The 27,539-nt window shown below is 44.4% G+C and overlaps 1 protein-coding gene across 2 annotated transcripts in view; it reads right to left on the bottom strand.

Annotated features, from left to right (window-relative positions):
• The window catches only part of LOC115638692 (NADH-cytochrome b5 reductase 3), a 36,860-nt gene extending 10,050 nt beyond the window's left edge, over positions 1-26,810 (bottom strand). The window contains exons 1-6 of one of the 2 annotated variants that reach the window (XM_030540601.1): positions 26,702-26,768; positions 15,127-15,291; positions 13,876-14,007; positions 8,842-8,914; positions 8,004-8,110; positions 4,271-4,400 (exon numbers count right to left, since the gene is read on the bottom strand). In XM_030540601.1, coding sequence (XP_030396461.1) covers positions 4,271-4,400; positions 8,004-8,110; positions 8,842-8,914; positions 13,876-14,007; positions 15,127-15,135 — 451 coding nt within the window. In that variant the 5' untranslated portion in view covers positions 15,136-15,291; positions 26,702-26,768. Of the gene's footprint in view, positions 1-4,270; positions 4,401-8,003; positions 8,111-8,841; positions 8,915-13,875; positions 14,008-15,126; positions 15,292-26,701 lie in introns of both variants that reach the window. The other variant, XM_030540590.1, reaches the window with a different exon arrangement.
• Positions 26,811-27,539: the final 729 nt, after the last annotated feature.

Raw genomic sequence — 27,539 nt, 5'->3', positions numbered from 1 at the left:
CTGGAAGAGGGCAGGAGGGTCGCCAGGACCTCGCTACAAGCGTCCTTAGATGCCGCAGATTCGGCAGCAAGAACACTGGCATGGGCATAGCCATGCGCCGTATATCGTGGCTGCAGTCTTCCGGACTACCGCCAGAGCTACAGCACACGATTCAGGACCTGCCATTCGATGGGCAGGGCCTTTTCTCTGAGAAGACAGATCCCAGGCTACAGAGCCTGAAGGATAACCGAGTCATCATGCGCTCACTGGGAATGCACATGCCCCAGACTCAGAGAAGGCCATTCCGCCCCTACCATCAGCGCACTTACCCCCTGTCTCGCCCCAGACAAGATTTCAACCGGAGGCGAGGTCAGCCGAACCGTAGACGTCAGCCAGGTCCTCAAAGGGGTAATACTTCCGGGTCCGACAAACCACCGCAGGGACCCAAGGCGAACTTTTGAAGGTGCGCCCGAGAGCAGCTTACCAATCCCTTCCCTGGATCCACTTCATTTCCTCAACTGCCTCCGCCCCTTCCTGCCGTCATGGTCCCAGCTAACCTCGGATGGTTGGGTCCTGCGCACGGTGCAGTTTGGTTACCATCTTCAGTTTATTTCTCCACCGCCCTCCCATCCTCCCTCCTCGTCCCTCTTCAGGGACCCCTCTCATGAGCAACTTATCATCCAGGAGGTTCACAAGCTCCTGCTTATTGGAGCTATAGAGGAGGTGCCAAGGGAGCTAAGGGGCAAGGGGTTTTATTCCTGGTACTTCTTAATCCCCAAGTCAAAAGGGGGCCTTCGACCCATCCTGGACCTGCGAGGCCTGAACAAATTCATCAAAAAGTTCAAGTTCCACATGGTAACCTTAGGATCCATCATTCCCTCCCTGGATCCCGGAGATTGGTACGCCGCTCTCGACATGAAGGACGCATACTTCCACATTGCAATCTTTCCCCCGCACAGGCGGTATCTTCCCTTTGTGGTAAATCAGGACCACTACCAGTTCACGGTCCTCCCCTTTGGGCTCTCCTCAGCCCCCCAGGTGTTCACCAAATGTATGGCGGTCATCGCCGCTGCCCTGCACCGTCGTCGTATCCATGTCTTCCCTTACCTCGACGACTGGCTCATTCGAGGCACGTCGGAGGCGCAGGTGACCGGGCACATCACCATCATCACAGAGCTGTTTGCGAGTCTAGGCTTGACCATCAACCCGGACAAGTCCACTCTGGTGCCCACGCAGAGCATAGAGTTCATCGGGGCAGTGCTGGACTCCAACCTCGCAACGGCCAGCCTCCCCCGGCACCAATTCCGAGCCATAGTGTCCATGGTCACAAGCCTACAGGCCTTCCCGACCATGTCTGCTCGAACGTGCCTCGCTCTCCTGGGACACATGGCCGCATGCACCTTCGTCACCAAGCATGCAAGACTTCGCATGCGCCCGCTGCAGACCTGGCTCGCATCGGTCTATCAACCGGGCAGGGACGCCATAGACACAATCATAACGATTCCACCGAATGTTCTCGGTTCCCTAGACTGGTGGACAACGCCCTCCCAAGTGTGTGCGGGCCTGCCGTTTCATGCCCCTCAGCCCTCAGTATCCTTGACGACGGACGCGTCATCGCTGGGCTAGGGTGCACACCTGGGGACCCTGCGTACACAGGGTCTATGGTCACAGAGAGAGTTGACTCTTCACATCAATGTGCGGGAGCTGCGGGCAGTTCGCCTAGCATGCCAGACATTCCAACGCCATTTGCACGGCCGTTGTGTCGCGGTATTCACAGACAACACAACGGCCATGTATTACATCAACAAGCAGGGCAGGACCTGGTCCTCCCCGCTGTGTCAGGAAGCAATACGTCTGTGGGACTTTTGCACAGCCCACTCTATTCATCTAGTGGCCTCCTTTCTCCCGGGAGTGCGAAACACCCTTGCGGATCACCTGAGCAGATCCTTTCTGTCCCACGAATGGTCCGTCCATCCGGACGTCCTCTGTCGTTTTCCGGAGGTGGGGGTTTCCCCAGATAGATCTGTTCTCCTCCAGATCGAACAGGAAATGCCAGGTGTTTTGCTCTCTACAGGGTCGCTCCCCGGGCTCCCTGTCGGACGCGTTCCTCATTCCGTGGACGGGACGTCTTTGCTACGCCTTTCCACCCTTCCCTCTCGTCCACCGAGTCCTGATCAAGGTCCAGAGAGACAAGGCCCGTCTCATCCTGATCGCTCCGGCTTGGCCACAGCAGCCTTGGTACACCATGCTGCTCGACCTGTCCCTGGCGAATCCAATTGCCCTACCTCTTTGGCCAGATCTGATCACACAGGACTTCGGCAGGATGCGCCATCCGGATCTACAGTCCCTCCATCTGTCTGCATGGCTCCTGGCTGGTTAAGCCAGTCCGAGTTGCGCTGTTCTGATGCAGTACAACAAGTGTTTTTGGGCAGCAGGAAGCCTTCCACACGTTCAGCCTACCTAGCGAAATGGAAACGCTTCTGCTGCTGGTGCAACCAGCACGGCCACGACCCACTCTCCGTGCTAGTCCCCACCATTTTGGACTACGTGTGGTCTCTCAAGCAGCAGGGCTTGGCGATCTCCTCTCTGCGCATCCATCTCGCGGCTATATCCACCTTCCATCCAGGCGAGGCTGGCAAGTCCGTGTTTTCCCACCCTATGGTGTCAAGATTCATCAAGGGCCTGGAGCGGCTATACCCTCAGGTCAAACGGCCTACCCCTACTTGGGACCTGAACCTTGTCTTGACTAGGCTCATGGGGCCCCCCTTCAAACCCGTAGCCACATGCTCGCTGCTGTACCTGTCCTGGAAAGTGGCCTTCTTAGTCGCTATCATGTCGGCTCGGCGAGTCTCGGAGCTTCGGGCTCTAACCGTGGACCCTCCGTATACGGTGTTCCATAAGGACAAGGTACAGCTGCGACCGCACCCAGCATTCCTCCCTAAGGTCGTCTCCGCCTTCCATATTAACCAAGACGTCTTCCTGCCAGTCTTTTACCCAAAGCCGCATTCATCCCGAAGAGAGCAACAGCTCCATTCCTTGGATGTCCGAAGGGCTCTCGCGTTCTATATTGAGAGAACTAAACCCTTCCGACGCTCACCACAATTGTTTGTGGCAGTAGTGGAACGCATGAGAGGCATGGCAATCTCCTCCTAGCGTATCGCATCCTGGGTCACGTCCTGCATCAGGACATGTTACGACTTGGCCCACGTGCCAACGGGGGCCCTTACCGCCCATTCTACAAGGGCTCAGGCTTCGTCGGCCACGTTTTTGGCTCATGTCCCCATACAGGAAATCTGCCGTGCGGCCACCTGGTCTTCTGTGCACACCTTCGCATCACACTATGCACTGGTCCAGCAAGCTAGAGATGATGCCGCTTTCGGCGCAGCAGTTTTACAGTCTGCAACGTCTCGCTCCGACCCCACCGCCTAGGTAAGGCTTGGGAATCACCTAATTGGAATGGATATGAGCAAGCACTCGAAGAAGAAGAAAAGACGGTTACTCACCTTTGTAACTGTTGTTCTTCGAGATGTGTTGCTCATATCCATTCCACACCCGCCCGCCTTCCCCTCTGTCGGAGTAGCCGGCAAGAAGGAACTGAGGAGCGGGCGGGCCAGCAGGGGTATATATCAGGCGCCAAACCGGCGCCACTCCAGGGGGCGACCTGCTGGCCCACCGTGTGTTGCTAGGGTAAAAAGTCTCCGACGAACGTGCACGCAGCGCGCGCACACCTAATTGGAATGGATATGAGCAACACATCTCGAAGAACAACAGTTACAAAGGTGAGTAACCGTCTTTTGCTTTATCCTGGTGTAACTTATACCAGACTTACACGAGAAAACTTCTGCCAGTATAGCAATGCTGGTTAGGGCTGTGATTTGGAGGCAACATTTCTATGCCAGCAAAAGCCTTAGTGAAACACAGTCATAGTGGCATAAATGTACTTTTGCTGCTATAGTTTATTTCACTCAGGGAAACACACAAGTTCTACCAGCAAACGCACTCTTGGGAATAGAGCTGTGTCTGTACTACCAGCAAACCTTGTAATGTAGCTAAGACCTTATTCCCCCTTCCTATAATATGCACGTTTACAACAACAGCACTCATGCACTCTAGAGCAAGTATACTTCTCTAAGTACCCCAATACAGTTCAAGTGGTTCAACTGGTGTGTAGGAAAGGCCAGAACCCGTATAAAAGTTAGTGATCACTACTCCTACATTAGAATGCATCACAATTACATAAGATTTTCTGTGCTTGTTATTCTGGACACAATATTTCCAAAATCAGTCTTGCCTTTTCCCTTGTAGACAAGTAATCCACTGGGACCTCTGAAGTCAATGGTATCCCCTAATTTCAAGCTGTCTAAATATTGAGACATCTTCCCTCCATCGGGGAACTTTGGATGGACCCCTTTAAAATAAATCTGTTAAAAATAAAGATTAAAGGGAACTGTTTCATTAAAAGAGTTAAAACCAAAAACAAGTTTTTGCCTTAATTTTCTGTAATACACAAATTCATATACCCAAACTCAATAAGGAATGAGACATGGCTGTCAGACAAGCTAAACAGAGATCTGAGAATCCAAAAAGAGAGAGTTCTATTTTAAAGTCAGTTGAACAGGTGAAAATTGTCCTAGGACAGTTTTGTTACATAGGGACAGCCTCAAGATCTGTTAACCTTGGGCCCAATTCTGAGGTACCAAGAGCCTGCAGCTTCCAAGTGAAGGCAATGAGAGCAGCGGATGTTAAACACTTCAAGATTAGACCCCTTACCAATTGAGCTATGGGGTTGTCTACATAGGAAAGATATACCAGTATTTACAAGTATAAGGTAAGATGTGAATTTAAACAAATATAGTTATACTGGTGTAATTTCCTTCTCCTGCCCCAGCCACACACATACACACATTCCTGTATAAGAGGGCCTTTGTCACTTGGGAAAGGGTTTAACCTAAGCCAAAAAAGCCACTCTTATACCAGAATAAAAGCAAGCATCATAATTGTGTAACTGATAGGTCTTGTCTACATGGGAAAGTTCTATGAGTAACATTCCCCTTAGCCATTTATTCAATATTAGAAGACAAGCCTACAAAAGGCAAAGGGGTAACAAACGAGACAAAATGGGAGAAAAATCAGAAAGGCTAAAGCACAAAGTGAGTTATACCTAGCAAGGGACATAAAATAAAGAAGAGGTTCTTTAAATACAAGAGGATGACACTGAAAAGTCTAGGTCCATTACTTAACGGGGAAGGAAGAGCTAATAACTGATGACCTGAGGAAGGCTGATGTGTTTAATACATATTTTGCTTCTGTCTTCACTAAAAAGGTGAATGGTGACCAGATTCTCAACACAATTAATGTTAACAAGGGGAAGGAGTGCAAGCTAAAACAGGAAAAACAATATTTAGATAAATTAGATGTATTCAAGTTGGCAGGGCCTATTGAAATTCATAATGTACTTTAGGAACTAGCAGATGCAATCTCAAAATCATTAGCAATGATCTTTGAGAACTCACTGAGGAGAGGGGAGGTCCCAAAGGACTGAAGGGAAAACATATTACCTATTTAAAATACGGGGAACAAAGAGGACCCGAAGAATTACAGACTAGTCAGCCTAACTTCAAAACCTGTCAAGATACTAAAACAAATTATTAAACAATGAATTTGTAAGCACCTAAACAATAACAGTGTTAAGAAATAGTCAATATGGATTAGTCAAAAACAAATCGTGCCATGCCAAGCCTTCTTTGGCAAGGTTACTGGCCCAGTGGATAGGAGGGAAGCTGTAGCTCTTGATTTTACTAAGGTTTTTGACGGAGTAATAGATGACAGTCTCATAAGCAAACTAGGGAAATGTGGTCTAGATGAAATTAATAAGGTGGGTGCATAAACAGTTGAAAGTTCAAAGCAGTTATCAATGGTTCGCTACCAAATTGGGAGGGAGTATCTAGTGGGGTCCCAAGGTGTCAGTCCTAGGTCTGGTACTAGTCAATATTTTCATTAATTAATTGGATTATGGAGCGGAGAGTATGCTTATAAACTCTACAAATGACACCAAGCTGGAAGGGGCTGCAAACATTTTTGGAGGACACAATTAAAATTCAAAATGACCTTGACAAATCAGAGACTTGGTCTGAAATCAACAAGATGAAATTCACTGAAGACAAGTACAAAGTACTACACTTGCAGAGGAAAAATCAAATGCACAACTTCAAAATGTGGGATAACTGGCTAGCTAGTAGTACTACTGAAAAGGATCTGGGGTTTACAGTGGATCACAAATTGGATGAGTCAACAATGTGATACAGTTATGGAAAAGGCTAATATGGGGTGTACTAACGGGTGTTAGATGGAAGTAATTGTCCCACTCTGCTTAGCGCTGGTGAAGCTTCAGCTGGAATATTGCATCCAATTCTGGGTGCCACACTTTAGGAAAGATGTAGACAAACTGGAGAGAGAGTCCAGAGGACTCCAGAGCAACAAAAATGATAAATGGTTTAGAAAACCTGACCTATGTGGAAAGGTTAAAAAAAAAAAAAACTAGGCATGTTTAATCTTAAGAAAAGAAGACTGAGGAGGGACCTGATAACAGTCTTGAAATATATTAAGGGCTGTTATAAAGAGGACTATGATAAACTGTTCTCCAAGTCCAGTGAAGGTAGGACAAGAAGTAACGGGCTTAATCTGAAGCCAGGGAGATGTAAGTAAACTATTAGGAAAAAAAACCCAAAAACTTTTGAACTAAGGGAAGTTAAGCTGTGAGATAAGGTTCCAAGGGAGGTTGTAGAATTCCCATCACTGGAGGTTTATAAGAACAGGTTGAACAAACATCTGTCAAGGACAGTCTAGATCTGTGGTTCTCAACCAAGGGTATGCGTACTCCTGGAGGTACGCAGAGATCTTCCAGCAGGTACATCGACTCATCTAGGTATTTGCCTAGTTTTACAATAGGCTAAATAAAAAAGTATTAGCAAAACGAGGACAAATTAAAATTTCAGACAATGACTTGTTTAGACTGCTCTATATACTATACACTGAAATGTAAGTACAATATTTATATTCCAACTGATTTATAATTATATGGTAAAAAATGAGAAAGTCAGCATTTTTTCAGTAATAAAAATACAAAAAGTATCACAGCACACTATGTCTGATTTTGTAAGCTAGTAGTTTTTAAGTTATCTGAAACTTGGGGGCATGCAAGACAAATCAGACTCCCGAAAGGGTACAGCAGTCTGGAAAGGTTGAGAACCACTTTTCTAGACTTCCTTGCTCCTGCCTCAGTGCAAAGGGCTGGACTTGACTTGACTTCTTGAGGTCCCTTCTGGCCCTACATTTCTACGATTCGCTTCATAAAACATGTCACCGTGTGAGAAACAAACACATAACAGGAAACGAAACTCTGAAGACAGACAGCGAAGTAATGTAGTAATTTAACATTAAATTCTATCAGCTTTAGAAATATTTGCTGAATACCTCAACTTGGCTTTGAGGGGGGAAAATTCAGAACATTAGATGATCCCAATTTACCTTCTTGCCAAATAGAGCACCCACAATGTTATGGATCAGTGACATCCATGCCTACCAGCTCCCACATTTAATAATGCCTCCGTACATCATGCTGACCACATCACTCATGGAACAAGCACACAGGAGCTCAGGCAAGGTTGGTTGCTTCCTAAATAATATTGGAGAGTTTTGTGAACTTCTACAAATTTGATTCCCTTTGGTACAGAAACTTTGGAAACCTGCAGACTGTGTGTACAGATATCTTCAACTCCCTGTCTCATCATATATAAACTAAAAAAAAAAAAAAAAAAAAAAAAAAAAAAAAAAATCACAGAACACTATATGGATTAAATCAATATTGATTTGCATGCTGAGGTACCACTGAATGGAAGCCAATAACCACAGTAGAGTAAGACATCATGGAATCACACAAGTATTTTTACACCACCATGCTTTTTACTGTGACCTTTAAAGGCTTATAAATAGGCAAGTATTGTATGGCACAATGATATCCTTACCTTAACAACAAGATCCACATAGCCTTTGTCGTCATCGCTGGAGACTGGTGTGTAGGGTCTGACAACCAGATTTCCATTAATCCGTGCAGAAAGATAAATATGCTGTCCTACAAGCAGCAGGAGGGAAGAGTAGGTTTATTTTTGAGGGGCTCTGAGCAAATTTTCTTTCACTACGGCTGACAATGACTTGGTGGAAAAGCCAGATGGGGTCCTAGGTTCTCTTTACCCCTTTGGTCCAGAAGCAACAAATTTTCCCTTGCTCTCCTGTATTTCCATACTACCTTGGCTAGATTTCTTCCTCCACTGTGCATGAAATCCAGCTGAACCGGCAGTGCTCAGCTACGCCAGCCTTAGAGAGAAGTTATCCAACCCGGAGCTCAATCACGTTTGTTATTTACTGTAGCAGCCATAAGCATGTTTAGATATTATATACTACACACATACACAGACGTGCAAAAGGATGTTCAAGGATGACTTGCACATTCGAGTATGATTAGCACCTCATTAACACACGTGTCAGTTACACATAACTGAACACAAATGGCTGACATCCAAAAGGCAAACTATAAAGATGTCCTAGGAACTCCATATTTAAGGCTGCAGTTTGATGTGCATTTAGAGTAGGAGTTTTTTTAATTTCATTTTAATTTGCAACTGGAATGAATCAGATGACGTTACAGGGGAAGATACAATAATGTCAGCAGCATTTAAAATGTTTTTTAAATTTAAAATGTTTTTAGTTCTTGCAGCCCCATACTGCTTCATAGGTCTGTGACAGGTATAATTAACAAAGCTTTGATTCATGATGATAAAACCAGGCTGCCAATATAAAACATACCAACAGGGAGACCTAGAATGTGCTCTCGAGTTGGAAGGGCAAAGCGAAATCTTCTCGTGTCGTGGCTAATTTCCTGAAAAGGGAAAAAAACAAAACCATCACACACACCATTGGAAATACTTTGTATTTTGTTTGGTGTTTTTTGTGTTTTGTTTTTAATAACAACATGTCAGTCAGGCTGTTTCTAAAAGTTAGTTTCACCCTAATCCACAGATATATAACAAACTGTTTCAGCACTGTGTAGATGCTATACAATAAGAAGTCAATTTAGCACTGTTTCACTGCTGTATCAAAAGTATACTTTCCACTCAAATTCCTTGAAAGCCTCTCTCTTTTCAAGAAATAAGAAATAACATTGATATTTCAATTTGTGAGGTCAAAACCAATAAATACCTAAGACAAATGCAAAAAAAGGTGGGGGGGAGAAACCTTTCAGATTTAACAAGAAAGATCAATAAAAACTAGTTATTTGCAATATAGTATAGGCAATAACTTTATAATGCTCTGCGCTTGTACAAAACTCCATCCAAAGATCTCAGTGAGGATCAAATCAATTCTTTATTTGTCGTTTAAATTTAGATAAAAGACAAAAAGGAGGAAATTCAATGCCAGAAGATTCAGAAACAGTTCTCCAACATGAGACTTACTTTTGGCTATGTTGTAAATCAGATGAATTAGTTATTCTAATTTAGTTTTGGAGCAGAATACTGGAAATGACACTGGTGGGTATAAGAGGGGATCAACAACTATCAAGTTGGTCTCCTTTGTTACATTAGTGGCTTTAAAATATTATTTATAAAGGTTTCCTTAATTACAGTGGGAAAGAACAAACACTGCAGATTAGAGCCCTGCTATAAAACTTGGGACCTTATTACTGATTTCACAATCATTTATCCCCAAATAAATCAAAGCGAATTATTTCTCAAATGTTATGATCATAACTCTTTAAACAGTATAAGTTATGATCATTGGACCAAAGTGACACTTCAGTTTAGACATAAATATTAAGTGATATGTGATGTATTTGGATGGGGAGAATGAACCAGCACTAATGAGACATTGTTTCATTTTCCCCCTTTCCACTCCACCTTATATGCTTTTTCTTCCATTACAGAATACTTCGGTCTGAACTCTAGTGCCACTGATTACTTTGCAGCCCTTAGATTAGGAGTGGGCAAACTACGGCCCGCTGGCTGCATCCAGCCCGCCAACTGTTTTAAGCCGGCTCTCGAGCTCCTGCTGGGGAGTGGGATCTGGGGCTTGCTGCGCTCCAGCTGGGGACCAGGGTCGGGGGCCGCTCTACGCAGCTCCTGGAAGCTGTGGCATGGCTCCCCTCCGGCACTCCAATTGGAGCTGCAGGGGCGGTGCCTGCAGACAGAGCAGCATCCAGAGCCACCTGGCTGCGCCTTCACATAGAGCTGGAGAAGGGACATGCGACTGCTTCCAGGAGCTGCTTGAGGTAAGCACCTGCTCAGAGCGTGCACCCCTGAGCTTTTCTCCACGCCCCCAACCCCAGCCCTGATCCCCCTCTTGCCTGCCAAACCCCTTGATCCCAGCCCAGAGCACCCTCCTGCACCCCAAACCCTTCATCCCCAGCCCCACCCCAGAGCCCACACCCCACTCTCCCGCCCCAGCCCAGAGCCCCCTCCTGCACCCTGAACTCCTCATTTCTGGCCCCACCCTGAAGCCCTCACCCCAACCCCAATTTTATGAGCATTCATGGCCCATGACACATTTTCTATTCCCAGATGTGGCCCTCCGGCCAAAAGTTTGCCCATCCCTGTCTTAGATAAATACTTAGCACTTCCACAGAGTTTTCATATGTAATGCTTTACAGATGTGGGCATCATTTCCCCCATTTATAGATGAGGAAATTGAAGCACAGCGCTGTTAAGCAAATTGCCCAGGGGCACACAGCAAGACAGTGACAGAGCAGAAAAGAGAAGCCAGCTCTCCCTGTCCAATGTTCCATCCATTGTACCATATTGCATCTTGTTATAAAAGATCCCTATAAAATGTAATAGAACATTCTATCCCTTACATACAATGGTTAAATACCCATAGAAGTGATATCTATTCAATTAGATTTGATTGTAGAATAGTTGCTACAAACAGGTTTCTTTCCTATTAAACTCTATAGGACTTTTCCCTAAGGGTTCAATTCAAATCAGCTGGAGTACTGCTGTTACTAAGGATTTTAGAATCAGACTCTTAGATTACGTCTGCACTACAGACCTTATAGCAGTACCACTGCAGCTGCACTGCTGTGAGGTCTCTCGTGTAGCTGCTCTACACCAACAGGACAGAGCTCTCCCGTCAGCATCATTGAACCACCCCCAATGAGCTGCGGTAGCTATGTCTGCAGGAAAACGTCTCCTGCCAACACAGTGCTGTCCACACCAGTACTTTTGTTGGTGAAATTTATGTCAGACGGGTGTATTTTTTCACACCTCTGACCGACAAAAGTGCTAGTGTAGACATAGCTTATGGGCTTGTTTAGACAAACACTTAGTTCACGGCAAGCTGGGGTGTAAATCTACCGCGCACTAGCCTGCCACACAGTAAGTGTCCATGTGGACCCTGCTGCTGCACACTAAAAGTTCTGTAATAGTCTACCAAGTGAGGCCATGTCTACACTGTGGGCACTACAGTGGCAGAGCTATGGTGCCACAGCTATGCTATTGTAATATAGACACTTCCTACAGCGATGTAAGGGGTTGCTAGGCCGACAAAAGCGTTCTTCTGTCCATCTTCTGAGTCCACAATGATGGTTAGGTCGGCATGACTACAACACTCAAGGGTGTGAATTTTTCACATCTCTGAGTGTCAGAGCTGTGTTGACCTAACTTAAGCATAGGACAGGCCTGAGTTCCAGGGAAGTGATGTAACCAATGATAGCAAAAATCGCTGACCATTGTTGCTCAAGTTGGAAAGTCCTAATAGTTCCACTTAGCGTGAGATGTATTCTGCCTGTGCCAAAGGATTGTGGTTTATTTAACCAGGTATTAAATAGGTGTAAAATTAAGATCTGATTGTTCATTATAAGGGAATCCAAACAGGAATCTAGAAAGAATGAAATGCACTGAACGTAATTTGTGTTATAGTAAACTGCCATTTCTCTATCACCTCGTCACTTAACTGGAATGTCACATCAACCAAAGCTGTCCAAATATGATAATTTTACTACATCATAGGATAGTTTCTCTTTAGAATCCTGAATGGTTTAAAGATGTCTAAATGCACAATTCTGTTTGCCCAAGCCTCATCTACACTATGAAACTAACCCATAAGTAGTACAACTGATGGCAACTCTTTTTAATCCAGGATATAACAATGGTTTGGTGAAACAGTGCTAAACACAGTTGGTCCTTGTTTAACAAATGGACCATGTTCAGCACGCTCTCTTCTGCATCTGTTAACAACAACTGTTAACATTATTCTGGGTAGTGTTAAAAAGGCCTCTTTTCACAATAAAATGAATGGAATGTAAACAAAAGCAATGAAGTTTTTGGGCAGTTTGAAACAATGGCTCTGACAATGGTATTAACTAGTATTATTCACTTCACAGGGGTGAGAACAGTGAAACCTAGTAACAGTTCAGGATGCAACACACTTAGTGATTTCACTAACCGATCTAAGCATGCTATAAAGGAGAGGAATTCTTATATTAACAACAGCTGCACAATCTAGTGTGAGAAGCAATGCATTTTGACATCGGGGTGGGCAAAATCTGGGTTGAGCTTCATAGAGTACTACCACTCCCCTTATCCAGTTTAGCCTTTGGGAGGGAAGGGGAAGAATGACCACAGAAAACACACACGTGCATGGAGTCAACTTAAGAAAATAGTTCTCTTCCATCAGAAGATATCCTGTAAGTAACAAAAATTGTTTTCAAAGAAGAGTAGGTTCATACATCAAAAGCTGCAGCATCACAGATGCACTAAATGCAGATGAGTCACTGTAACTGTTTACTTAAGATGCTACTACACTGATGGGAGAGCTTCTCTCATTGGCATAGTTAATCCATGTCCACAAGAGGCAGTAGCAGCTCTCCCATCAACATAGTGCTGTCTACCCCAGGGGTTAGATTGGTATAATTATGTTTCTCAGGGGTGTGGACTTCTCCCAGCCCTGAGCAATGTAGTTATACAGATGTATGTTTGTAGTGTAGGCCTGACCTAAGCTCCATATTCAAACTGAAATTCATATTCAATTGTGCAACACACATCTGTATTTTGGAGACTTTTTCAAATAGTGACTGATATTTTTAACCTTAGCACTCTTAAGAAGTTCTCATCCAATGCAATTTAACATGTCTAAAAATACTCAGCAGGACACACAAGAAGTTATATTATTCCCCCTACACACACACACACACAAGTGGATTTTGCAACACTGAAGTATAAATTACAAAGGTTCATTTTAGCAAGAAACATTTTTCATTAAGCTATTTTTCCAAAGCAGTTCTAGATTTTCAAACATGTTTCCTGTTTATGTGAGAAGTCTTTTTTGAACTCCCATCCACAGAGATGCAAACTGCACTACAATACTTGTGACTAGAACTGATCTTAAAATGAGTCTCTTCTCCCCTCTTCTCACCTCCCTGGAAATGAAAAAAGGTTTACAAAGAAAATAATCAAATCCTGCAGATTTTAGGGTGACATGTTGCACAGGATAATCCAGAAGAGAGTCTTTCCCATTTGGCATGCATGGAGACAACACCAATAAAACAGTATGAGTTTAGAGTCTATGTTTAAAAAAAATTAGATGCTTACAATACAATGTAAACTTGACAGCATCAGTTAAACTAGGTAAAAAGCATTTATAAATAATAAGCTCTCTCCTGTGTTTAAATATAAACATTTACATGGCTTAACCAGAAACAGAACTCTGCAGCCTTAGAACGTTTACAATTCTCAACAGGGCACAATATTGCTGCAACATTACTCAAGTTCTAGAATGATATGGGCATTAAATATCTATGTGGAAGTGCTGTCAATGTGCTCAGTGCTGTACAAGTGTGCACTTACTTACCTCTTTGTCAATCAGCCTTAATGGGTATTTCACTTCAGGGTTCTCCAGGGTAATTGCAGGAGGGGGATTCCTAAAGAGTCTTGTGAACCAGCTGTAGATTAGCCATAACGGGTACGTCACAATCACTCCAAGCTGCAACAATGCATAAAGACAAGAATATTAATATCGCTGTTTGTTTCAGTGAAGTGATACCATGAGGATAATGTCATGTCAGAAACAACCCATGAGACATAACCTCAGTTTCTGTATGCTTATATTATGAACATACAGAAAAAAGTCCATTCAAAGATACCTCATTGCAGTAAGTATAAACTCTGGTTTATAAATAATGTGGCAATTTAGATACATATTTAGTTTGCCTTAGTTTTTCTAGACTCCCAGCACTCAGATATCACAGCATGGAACAGATTATAGACGTGCTGATAGATTTAGTCTGACTCTTGTTTTCATATGTCCAGTCAGTCATTTAGAAGAAGCTTCTCCCTTTGCAGAAGGTCCATGCAAGGATGGCATAGGCCTCATAGGAGCCCTCTGTGCAGTGTACATGGTCTATTCCCACACAGCAAGCGGGGTTGTGACCAGTTCCCCTGGGATGCTACCTGGTACTGGGGTACCACTGAGCCCTCTGACCCACCAGTCTGGGCTCCCTCTCACACTGTGCTGCTGTGACAAGTTGCAAAGCCCTCCAAGCCTGCACTTTCACCAGCATTCACACGGGTAGGGACACACCCAGCTGCAGTTACATGCAGTTAACCACCAGCCTCGGACCCCAGAGCAGCACCGTCCTGCCCTGGTCAACTCTCTTCCTCAATGTGAAGGGGACCATGCACACTTGTGGTAACCAAGCTGAGGTCTGCCCCAGACACCTTAGTCAAACGCACACTGGTTTGGATTAAAACATAAAATAAGTTTATTAACTACTAAAGATAGATTTTTAGTGATTACCTAGCAAATAAACAAAACATGCAAATTAAGCTTAATCAACTACATAGGTCGGATATGAATAGCAAATCCTCACCCTAAATGATGAGACAAACGGGCTGCAGATTCTTAAGGGGCAAGCTGCACTAGCTTACAGTTTGGAATCCCCAGGTGTTCCATTCATGGGCTAAAAATCTCTTTAGCCTTGGTACAGCCCTCCCTCCTTCCCCTCCACTGTTCAGTCTTTGTTCCTCATGTGTTTCCAGGAGTCTCTTTGGTGCCGGGAGTCAATGAAGAACCACAATGATGTCACACCCCTGCCTTAAATACCTTTTGCATATGGTGGGGACTCTGTTTCAAAGCTTGGTTCCCACGCCAGTCACTGGAAAAACACTGATATTCCAAGAAAGAGAGTCCAGTCCCAGGTGACCTGGTCACATGTCCTTGTAGAGTTACAGCAGCTGTGAGTCAGGGGCTGTTCCTCAAGAAGGCTCCCTGCATGCAAAGTTGCCAAGTCTCACAAGATAAGGGAAATAGGCTACCTCTAAGGCCTTTCTAATGGGCCCTTCCCAGCCAGCCAGCTAGACTGAGAACCTTTTGTCTAGTGGGCATTCCCCAGGTGTAAACACATTTGTAATACAGCTATAAAGTCAATATTCCTAACTTCAGATACAAAAATAATACATGCACACAAATAGGATAATCATATTCAGTAAATCATAACCCTTCCAACGACATCTCACATGACTTATCTTTTATAAAACACATTATGATTATATCATAGTCATATCTTAATATCACTGTCACAGGAGTTAACTGGGGTTCTCCTTGCGGAATTTTCTACACTTTCTTCCCCTGGGGATGGGGAGTGAAAGATTTTGTCCCTCAATCAGAAAGGGCAGGGAACTTAATTTTCTTTTTCTTTTTTTCCCCCTCCCCCAAATGTTAGACTGCATTGGTACACTACAACTTTCAGAGAGAATTTAAGACAAAACTGGGAATTTTTCACTTTCACTAGCTTATAAAACAAAGTAATCTGATTGGCTGTTTTCAAGCCATAGTGCCATAAATGTGATCACTACTGAACACTATAGCAACTCGTGTCAAGAAGCTACTGATTCTTACATAAATGGCTGTTTGTATTAGATCATTTTAAGTCTGTTATGGAAGCCTCTGCTCAAAAAAAAAATGTAAATGAAGCCAGAATATCTTAAACCCTTTCTTCCCAAAACTCAGCTGTATTGAATTAACATACGAAAGTTTCATGTAGGGGGTTTTGTATTTTATGCATTAGCATCACAAGAGCTCGGAAACAGGTCCCCCTTCTCCCCCCCTAACTAATCTCATTTTAACGGTAAATACTGATGTTATGCGCGCACACCAGTTTCTAATGGATCTGAAGCTAACAAGACTATTTACACTTCCATGTTATCTGACCATTAGATGTCAACTCTGAGGGCTTGTCTACACTTACAGTTCCGCACCAGTGCAGCTGTGTGTCATAAACAGATAGTTAAGGGTTAATGTCTCTTTTACCTGTAAAGGGTTACGAAGCTCAGTAAACCCGGCTGACACCTGACCAGAGGACCAATAAGGGGACAAGATACTTTCAAATCTTGGTGGAGGGAAGTCTTTTGTTTGTGCTCTTTGTTTTGGGGGTTGTTCGCTCTTGGGACTAAGAGGGACCAGACGTCAATCCAGGCTCTCCAAATCTTTCTGAATCAGTCTCTCATGTTTCAAACTTGTAAGTAACAGCCAGGCAAGGTGTGTTAGTCTTAATTTTATTTTCTGTCTCATTTTATTTTTTGTTTTCTCAACTTGTAAATGTTTCTTTCCGCTGAGGGGATTTTACCTCTGTTTGCTGTAACTTTGAACTTAAGGCTGTAGGGGTTCCTCTGGGCTATATGAAGCTGATTACCCTGCGAAGTATTTTCCACCCTGATTTTACAGAGATGATTTTTACCTTTCTTTTTAAGAACCTGATTAATTTTTCCTTGTTTTAAGATCCAAGGCGATTGGATCCGGACTCACCAGAAACTGGTGGGGGAAAGAAGGGGGGAATGGTTAAATTCTCCTTGTGTTAAAATCCAAGGGGTTGGATCGGTGTTCACCAGGAACTTGGTAAAAAAGCCTCTCAAGGTTGCCCAGGGAGGGGAAGGTTTTGGGGGGACAGGAAGTGTTCCAGACACTGAAATTTCTGAATGGTGCCAGTGTTACCAGATCTAAGCTAGTAATTAAGCTTAGAAGTGTCCATGCAGGTCCCCACATCTGTACCCTAAAGTTCAGTGTGGGGGAGGAACCTTAACACTGTACCACTGTAGCACTAAGGGAAGATGCTACCTATGCCGATGAGCAAGCTTCTCCCATTAGCGTAGGTACTTCACCTTCCCAAAAGGCGGTAATGATGTTGACGGGAGAAGCCCTCCCATCAAAATAACACTGTCTACACCAGGAGTTCAGTCAATATAACTGTATTGCTATAGGCTGTAGATTTTCTACAACCTTGAGCGACAGTTATTCTGACGTAAATTTATAATGTAAACCAGGGCTAAGAAGACTGTTTATTAATTGCTGATGCATCAATAGCAGAAAGCTATATATCATGCACAAAAGGTTACTTTTTATGTTTCATGTCTTGGTGACAGAGATGGACAGAATACTGAATAGAAACTCCAGATTACAGAAGATTTTTGAGGCCGACCAAATTTTAGGCCTAACATAATGTAGTGCCCTTTAAAGATGCAGTTATTAATTAGCAAAGGAGCAGCTACTGATAATTAAATGAGCATGAGATTGGGAATCGGGAGCTGAGACTCTATTCTCAGCTCTGTCACTGACATGCTGAGGGACCTTGGGCAAGTTACTTCACCTCTCTGTAAGTAAGTTTCTCCGTCTGTAAAACGGAGCTAAATCCACCCCAACTTTGTGAACAACTTTCAGTCCACATATGGCAAGTACTGTAAGTGCAAAGTATTACTGTTATTTATTAAACTGTTATATCACATTTACATCTTCATCTGAAGCACATGACAGCCACCACTCCTGGAGGCAGGGTGCTGAACTACAGATCTGTCACGGTATGGTAATTTCTACCATTAGTTTTGAGCCACACAACTAATACGCTGTGTGCTTCATAAACGCAGACTGGAAGGCACTTTGTTATTTATGGTCAGTTAATGCAAGAGCCTCACGGGATTCTGCTTCAAAAGAAAAGTAGAGTAGGGTAGTTCAGATACATTCTGATCCAGCAGCGAAAGACCCATTGTCAGCTGATGGGAAAAACACAGGCTGGCTGCTTTCCAAAATAATTCATCACTCTTGATAAGAAAACAGGCCTGAAATATACTAGCAAGATGAACAATGTTCTGTACACTCCTAATATAGGGCATCAGACAAGACATCAATCAAGATAGCTCCCTTGGAGTCAAAGGAGCTACACCAACTTACATCAGTTGAGTGAACAGGGGCTGCTAACAGGGAGTTTCGCAAGGGAGTTCTCCAGGTGAAGGAGAAGCAAATACAGCATCCTTGGAGTAAGTGACTGACTGTAGTGTGTTTGGGGGTTACCTGCTGTGTGCTGAGCTTGTGTTTGTCAGTCTGTTTGGTTGAAGGACCGTGTGCTGTGGCTGGCAGTTGGAGGCTGTGAGCTTCAAAGGAAGGTCTGAAAGCTAGAAGCCTCTGGCAATTGGCTGAGCCTTAATCAGCTAACAGGGGCTGCTAACAGGGAGTTTCGCAAGGGAGTTTGGAAGGGGAGTGGGAAGGGAGCAGGGGTCCCGGGCCGGTTCTGTTTCCCTTTATTCCCTTAAAACCTATAAGCCAAACTACATTCAAAACTTCTTGCTTTAAATGACCCTTTCATTAAACTAGGAGAAAATGCAGGCAGAAAGCCCAGCAGCAGAGTGGGGGCCATCCTATTTATTGCACTGAATGCAGCATGTATGTTACCTGCCCTGTGGGCGGGTGGCATATGTGTACATCGTGCAAGGAGCTCCTGGCCCTCAGAGATCGCATACGGCTTTGGAGGCCAGGGTGGCAGAACTGGAGGAGCTAAGAGAGGCACTTTGAGAGGCTTTCCGGGACACTGTAGAATTGTCCCACCTCCGGTCAGACTGCCCCTGCACTGTTGAGGAGGATGAAGGGCCCAGGGAAGCAGAGCAGTCAATGGAGCATAGGGAAACCTTCCCATAGTTGGGACCCTCCTTCCAGATGGTGCTGGGGTTGCCCTCTCACACTGAGGGTACCTCTCTGGGGGAGGGAACTCCCAGTTGCTAGGAAAAGGCAGGTGTTAGTAATGGTGAGATTCAATCATTAGAAACATAGATGCTGGGTTTGTGATGACCGGGAGAACCGTATGGTGACTTGCCTGCCCAGTTCAAATATTGTGGATCTCTCGGCATCTAGACAGACTTATGTGTAGTGCTGGGGAGGTGGTCGTGGGTACATGTAGGTACCAATTACTTAGGGAAGGGTAGGACCGATGTCCTGGAGGGCCAAATTTAGGCTGCTAGGGAAGAGACTGAAATCCAGGACCTCTATGGTGGCATTCTCAGAAATGCTCCCAGTTCCACGCGCAGGGCCAGGCAGGCAGGCAGGCAGAGCTTCAGAGTCTCAATGTGTGGACGAGATGATGGTATAGAGGGGAGGGGTTTACATTCATTAGAAACTGGGGAAACTTTTGGATGGGGGAGCCTATACAGGAAAGATGGGCTCCAACCTAAACCAAAGTGGAACCAGACTGCTGGCACTAAACATTAAAAATGTTGTAGAGCAGTTTTTAAACTAATAGATGGGGGAAAGCTGACTGATGCAGAGGAGCATGTGGATCGGACAGAGGCTTCTCTTAGGGGAGAGTCTAATGATAGAGAATTTCCAGGTTATGGTCAGGAGCAGAGGATAATGTAAGGGCCAGATCAGATGATAAACATTCACATAAAAAAGAATCTGACATCAGACAAGGGCACACAAATAAACAGTGACAAGTTTTTAAAGTGCTTGTACACAAATGCTAGAAGTCTAAATCATAAGATGGATGAACTAGAGTGCCTTGTGATAAAGGAGGATATTGATATAATAGGCATTACAGAAACCTGGTGGACTGAGAGCAATCAACGGGACACAGTCATTCCGAGGTACAAAATATATCGGTAGGACAGAACAGGTCGTGCGGGGGGGGGGGGGTGAGAGAAGTGGCACTATATGTGAAAGAAAATGTAGAATCAAATGAAGTAACAATCTTAAGTGAATCCACATATTCCATAGAATCTCTACGGATAGAAATTTCATGCTCTAATAAGAATATAACATTAGGGATCTATTATCGACCACTTGACCAGGACAGTGATAGTGATGATGAAATGCTAAGGGAAATTAGAGAGGCTATCAAAATTAAGAACTCAATAATAGTGGGAGATTTCAATTATCCCCATATTGACTGGGAACATTTCACTTCAGGACGAAATGCAGAGATAAAATTTCTCGACACTTTAAATGACTGCTTCATGGAGCAGTTGGTACAGGAACCCATAAGGGGAGAGACAACTCTGGATTTAATCTTGAGTGGAGCGCAGGAGCTGGTCCAAGAGGTAACTATAACTGGACCGCTTGGAAACAGTGACCATAACACAATAGTATTCAACATCCCCGTGGTAGGAAGAACATCTCAACAGCCCAGCACTGTGGCGTTTAATTTCAAAAGGGGTAACTATGCAAAAATGAGGGGGTTAGTTATATAAAAGTTAAAAGGTACAGTGACTAAAGTGAAATCCCTGCAAGCTGCATGGGTGCTTTTTAAAGACACCATAATAGAGGCCCAACTTCAATGTACACCCCAAATTAAGAAACACAGTATAAAAAACTAAAAAAGAGCCACCATGGGTTAACCACCACGTAAAAGAAGCAGTGAGCGATAAAAAGACTTCCTTTAAAAAGTGGGAAGTCAAATCCTAGTGAGGCAAATAGAAAGGAGCATAAACACTGCCAAATTAAGTGCAAGAGTGTAATAAGAAAAGCCAAAGAGGAGTTTGAAGAACGGCTAGCCAAGAACTCCAAAGGTATAATAAAATGTTTTTTTAAGTACATCAGAAGCAGGAAGCCGGCTAAACAAACCAGTGGGGCCCCTTGATTATCGAGATACAAAAGGAGTGCTGAAAGACGATAAAGTCATTGCGGAGAAACTAAATGGATTCTTTGCTTCAGTCTTCACAGCTGAAGATGTTAGGGAGATTCCCAAACTGAGCCGGCTTTTGTAGGTGACAAACCTAGATTGAAGTGTCACTAGAGATGGCTTGGAATTAATTGACAAACTCAACATTAACAAGTTACCGGGACCAGATGGCATTCACCCAAGAGTTCTGAAGAACTCAAATGTGAAGTTAGCTAATGTAACACCAATATTTAAAAAGGGCTCTAAAGGTGATCTCGGCAATTACAGACCGGTAAGTCTAACGTTGGTACCGGGCAAATTAGTCGAAACAATAGTTAAGAATAAAATTGTCAGACACATAGAAAAAACAAACTGTCGAGCAATAGTCAACATGGTTTCTGTAAGGGAAATCGTGTCTTACTAATCTATTAGAGTTCTTTGAAGGGGTCAACAAACATGTGGGCCAAGGGCGATCCAGTGGACATAGTGTACTTAGATTTCCAGAAAGCCCTTGACAGGTCCCTCACCAAGGCTGTACATAAATTAAGCTGTCATGGGATAAGAGGGATTGAGAACTGGTTAAAAGGCAGGGAACAAAGGGTAGAAATTAATGGTAAATTCTCAGAATGGAGAGGGGTACCGAGTAGTGTTCCCCGAGGGTCAGTCCTTGGACCAATCCTATTCAACTTATTCATAAATGATCTGGAGAAACGGATAAACAGTGAGGTGGCAAAGTTTACAGATGATACTAACCTCCTCAAGATAGTTAAGACCGAAGCAGACTGTGAAGAACTTCAAAAAGATCTCAAAAAACTAAGTGATTGGGCAACAAAATGGCAAATGAAATTTAATGTGGATAAGTGTAAAGTAATGCACATTGGAAAACATAACCCCAACTATACATGCAATATGATGGGGGCTAATTTAGCTACAACGAATCAGGAAAAAGATCTTGGAGTCATCGTGGATAGTTCTCTGAAGATGTCCACGCAGTGTGCAAAGGCAGTCAAAAAAGCAAATAGAATGTTAGGAATAATTAAAAAGGGGCTAGAGAATAAGACTGAGAATATATTATTGCCCTTATATAAATCAATGCTATGCCCACATCTCGAATACCGCATACAGATGTGGTCTCCTCATCTCAAAAAAAGATATACTGGCACTAGAAAAGGTTCAGAAAAGGACAACTAAATGATTAGGGGTTTGGAAAGGGTCCCATATGAGGAAAGATTCAAGAGGCTAGGACTCTTCAGCTTGGAAAAGAGAAGACTAAGGGGGGATATGATAGAGGTATACAAAATCATGAGTGATGTGGAGAAAGTGGATAAGGAAAAGTTATTTACTTATTCCCATAATACAAGAACTAGGGGTCACCAAATGAAATTAATAGGCAGCAGGGTTAAAACAAATAAAAAGAAGTTCTTCTTCATGCAGCACACAGTCAACTTGTGGAACTCCTTACCTGAAGAGGTTGTGAAGGCTAGGACTATAACAGCATTTAAAAGAGAACTGATAAATTCTGGTGGTTAAGTCCATAAATGGCTATTAGCCAGGATGGGTAAGGAATGGTGTCCCTAGCCTGTGTTTGTCAGAGGATGGAGATGGATTGCAGAGAGAGATCACTTGATCATTGCCTGTTAGGTTCACTCCCTCTGGGGCACCTGGCATTTGCCACTGTCAGTAGACAGGATACTGAGCTAGATAGACCTTTGGTCTAACTCGGTACGGCCGTTCTTATGTTCTTATGACTGAGAGAAGGCAAGTTCTCTTTCCAAACATTGCTCTGGCAAGTCTTGCTCTCTGATAGCTAGGATGTGCCTCGTTAGAGATAAATTATTTCAGAACAGGAGGTTTTATTATTGCAATTAAGCATCTTGTTGGGGGAACAAGCAAATATTTTATGAAAAGTTCTACTTTTAACAATGGCATTTTACTATTGGACCAGGATCCTCGGCTCATGCACTGGAGTGTGGTCAGTAGCATACAATGAAGTACATTCAGAATAATAGCCTTTAGAGCAGCGGTGGGCAATCTGCAGCCCATCAGGGTAAGCTGATTGTGGGCCGGAAGACATTTTGCTGACACTGACATTGTCCATTGGCCAGGAACAGCGAACCACAGCCACTGGGAGCTGCGGGGGGCCGCCTGCGGACGGTCAATGTCAGCAAAATGTCTCATGGCCCGGAATCAGCTTACCCTGATGGGCCGCAGGTTGCCCACCACTGGTTTAGAGAGTACATTTTAGAGGAGTTACTACTCTACTAGGTTATCTGGAGGGATGGCAACACCTGAGAGCAGCGTATCTATCAGGCATACTCCGAGGGAGAAAATACTCTTGTCATTAATTGTAATAAAATGAGAGCAATTAAAAACCTTCCTAGGAGAGTGTTTTACACCATCCAGGATGCTCAGCTGCTATCTCCCCATCCCAACCTAGACTCATCTTTTAAGAAAGTTTAATTAGCATGGAGGGGTTGTTTGTGGTTTTGGAGGGGAGTGGTACATTTGGTCATTATGCCTTTATCATTTACCCATCTTCTTTCTCTGCCTTTGTGGTCTAGAAGCAACGGTATCTGAAGTTCTATAGTTTATAACTGCCTCCAGTCTATTCCTGCAGGTCACCCTCCAACACCCACAGTTAGAAATATTTAAGCAGTTGCACTGGAGAAAGGGAGTGGAAATGAGAGGTTAGACAGCTGTTGGAAAAGGGTAATGATGCATGCTAATGACCATTACACTTTTCCACACAGACCCATCTCTTAACAAGCCACATAATTGTGCAAAGGTCTCAGCCACAGCCGACAGCTCATGGTATCATTTTTTAAAAATCAGACCGTGGCAAGGAAAAAGAAACCTGAGAAATAAGCAATATAAATGAACAACTTACTTTAAATTATTCCATATACAGATACTTCATTTTAGCATAAATACAACCCCGTGTACCTAATGCACACAAGTAGAATATCACAAGATAATTGCCTTTCCTCCCCTGCCCCACCCTTCTAAGTAATCAGTATACAAGTATTAAATATTATCTCTGGAATACATCTGAAATTAACGACACAAATACAGACATCCTTAATGTGCTTGCTTTCAGAATCATAAAGCACTCTGATACAGCAAATATGAGCCAGGGTATAAATGCCATCAGAACTTCTTTCCTCCATATCTAGGCCTCTGTACTCAGGCTAAAATGAAGACCTCATTTATGTTCAAGCAGGCCTTCACGAAAAGAAGAGGGAGGATGCTGTACATCGAGAGACCATAAGCCAGATTTTCAGTTGATGTAAATGAGCATAGTTCCACCAGAAAATTTTTTTCCCAGATTTGGACCTTAGCATCCAAAATATGGGTCTTAGCATGAAACCTCCAAGCTTAGGTTACCAGCTTGGACCTTGGTATCGCTGCCACCAGCTAAGATTTATACAGTGCCTAGCTCACTGTGGTCTCCCCAAAACCTTTCCTGGGGGACCCCAAGACTCAGATGCCTTGAGTCTTACAACAAAGGGAAATAACTCCCTCCCCTTGTTTCCTTGTTACTTCCTCCCAGGCTCCCCTCCCTGGACGACCCTAGGAGATTCCCTGCTTCCAGTCCTGGAAACAGAAGTACCGAGAGGTCTAATCCCCCCCCCCCCGCTTTCACCAAAGGGTATGCAAAGTCAGGCTAGTAAATCTAACACAAAGAGATTTCCCCTCTCCCTTCATCCCTAGCCTTAACCGTGAAAAAAACTCAAACTGGTCTTAAAAAGAAAGCTTTATATAAAAGAAAGAAAAGGACATAAAAATGGTCTCTCTGTATTAAGGTGACAAATACAGGGTCATTTGCTTAAAAGAAAAAAATGAATAAACAGCCTTATCCAAAAAGAATACAATTATAACATTCCAGCAACTACACACATGTAATACAAAAAAAAAAATATAAACCTACTGTCTTGCTATCCTTGTACTTACAACTTGGAAACAGAAGATTAGAAAAGCTGGAGATAGAGAGAGATCACTCTCAGAGCTGAGAGGGTCACCGAACCAAGACAAAGAAACTTACACCCAAACTTCCCTCCACCAGTTTTGAAAAAATCTTGTTTTCTGATTGGTCCTCTGGTCAGGTGTTTTAGGTCACTGCTTGTTAACCCTTTTATAGGTGAAAGAGACATTAACCCTTAGCTATCTGTTTATGACAATTTTAAAACTATCTGGCAGGAAACTAAGAGAATTTATTTAGAAATAAAGTTGACTGTACATTCTTAGATTTAATGGGCAACTCATTCACTTACAGAATGGTTTAAAGTATTTGTGCCTCCTCTTCTATGGGGCCTTTACTTACTATTCTGAATTACACTTCAATCAGCAGGGATGCAAGCCCTTAACAATGTGTAGTATATTAAATATTAGCCTTTTATAACAACCGCTCCCATCAGAATGGGAAATAGAGCATTAAACTAATAATATCCTCACAGTGCTAGTGCTATATTCTACTTATAGTTGAACAAGAACTTTGGTTTAAACTTTTTAACTGATTTTTAACAACAAACAGAGGTGTAGTTACACACAACCCTATGCACTGAAATCCAATGTAAGCCAATTTCTTAAGACTCTTCCTTAGCAGCATGGCTGGCCAACCAGCACTCCCTCCACCAGTTATTTGGCGTTATAATCACTGCATTATAAAAATCAGTTAATTTTGCACTTTCTGGAGCTACACAGCCCAGCATACAAGCACTCCACCTTACAAAGCGTGTGAAAACTGAAAGTGAGGACACTAGATCCTAGCTGAAAAGCAACCAGCCAGCCCCAAATACTAGGCCTCTGCTAGTGCCCTTTTAAAACATAGGATGTGGGTGTGGTAAGGGCTCTTCTTCAGGCACATTCAATTTGTCAGTTTGCAAGGAATTAAAAAAAAAAATTGTCCTTCTCAACATTTAAGGTCACTAGCTCTTTCAAAACAGAATGTCTGTTGTTATCACACACCCACATTTTTTACTGAAGGGTGCTGAGAGCAGTTGCTTTGCTTTGTAAGGCCCCTTCCCTATTCTGTTTACTGGATAATGGAAGCTTTGAAATACAGTCAGACCCAAACAAAAAGTAAGTGGCACTATGTCATTTAACACCAGGTTCATATATACCCGCAACCTGTTTAAGAGAGGAACTGGGTGGAGGCAAGTTTAGATGCCATAGTCTGGTGACCATCCAGAAAACAGGAATCTGAAATGTTTTTCCACTGACGGTCAAACACGATGAGTCACAAACTCCACCGCACAAGCCTTGGAGCAGCTGATAAGGCCTAGGCTCTAAAAAGGCTTTAAGGTTTTTCCCCCCTCTTGGCATTGCTCACGGACCATCGCCAAACCCCTTGTAATCCGTCTTTGGCTTTTACAGACAGCAAACCAACTGCACCCGCTAATCCCGCGGGCAGCAGTTTCCACTCCCCAATTTATTCTGTTTGCGCTGATGGTCAATAGACCTTGGGAGCGGCCCCCCTCCCTCTGGGTAGGGCAACTTGGTGTCACAAGCGCTCGGAGGGAGGGGGGCATCTGCACGCAACAAAAGGCTGCACCGTGCAGCTCTGCAAAAGGGAGCGCCAGGGTGGGGCCCTGTTCCCGGGGGAGAAGGGGGAGCAGTGACAGCCTCAGCAAGAGGCCTTGCCGCGCCCCACCGCGGAAGAGGAGCCGGAGCCCTGCCCCAGCCGAAGGGCTCCAGGGGCTCCAGTGCCACCCCCGCTGGGCGCCGGGAACTGACCCCCCCGGGCTGGAGCAGGCGGCCCCTTACCCTGCTGAGCTGCGCCCCCATGTCTGCGCCGGGCTCCCTCCCTGCTGCTGCTGCTGCGCTGAGAAGATCCCAGAGGCCGCCCCGCCCCCCCGGCCTTGTGCGCTACAATGTGGCGAGTTCGCGGCGCCCCCAGCGCGCTCCGCCCCGCGCTGTCACCGCCCGCCCCGCCCCGCCCCTCGGGCCTGCCTCTGCATTGCCGCAGCCCCCTGCCCATCACAGTGGCTGACAGCTCGCTGGGTTCCCTGCGGGGACCCGCTCGCTCGCCGCCAGGCTGTGGGGGACGCGGCCTGGTTCCCACTCGCAGCCCGGGGCAGGCTCCGGGGTGGCTGTGCGCTAGGGAGACGCGGGGAGGGGATGGTGCAGGCTGCACGGGGCGGATAACGCGCAAGGTCCTCGCAGGGGGGAGGAAACCTTTAATGCCCCTTCCTTGGAGCTGGGAGCCGCGGTCGCAGCGCGTTGTCTGTGCCTGGTTCTCCAGACAGAAAATGCTGTAGGCAGAGTAGGCAGCTGCTCTCATGGCTAGGGCAGGTAGTGCATCGGGGCCTGCCGCCCCATCCACCAGAGCTTGTTGTTTGGCCTTGGGCAACTCACTTCATCTTTGTTTGTCTCGCTGCTCCCATATAAAACTACAGAATCTTACATGCACAACCTGCCCTTCTCTCCCCCATGGTCCCAGGTGATTGCTATGAGGGCAAGTGACTGTCTGGTCCATTGAGATCAGTATGATCCATGCCACTTCAGATTTTGGGGGGGTCAACTTTAACTGTGATTACTGGGTCTACTTAGGCACTTGCAAACTCTAGTTTTTTGGCAGATAACTTAGCAGTTAGCTGACAAG

This window comes from Gopherus evgoodei, chromosome 1, assembly GCF_007399415.2.
Source record: "Gopherus evgoodei ecotype Sinaloan lineage chromosome 1, rGopEvg1_v1.p, whole genome shotgun sequence".
Lineage (NCBI taxonomy): Eukaryota > Metazoa > Chordata > Testudines > Testudinidae > Gopherus > Gopherus evgoodei.
This window is presented reverse-complemented; position numbering and strand designations above follow the sequence as displayed.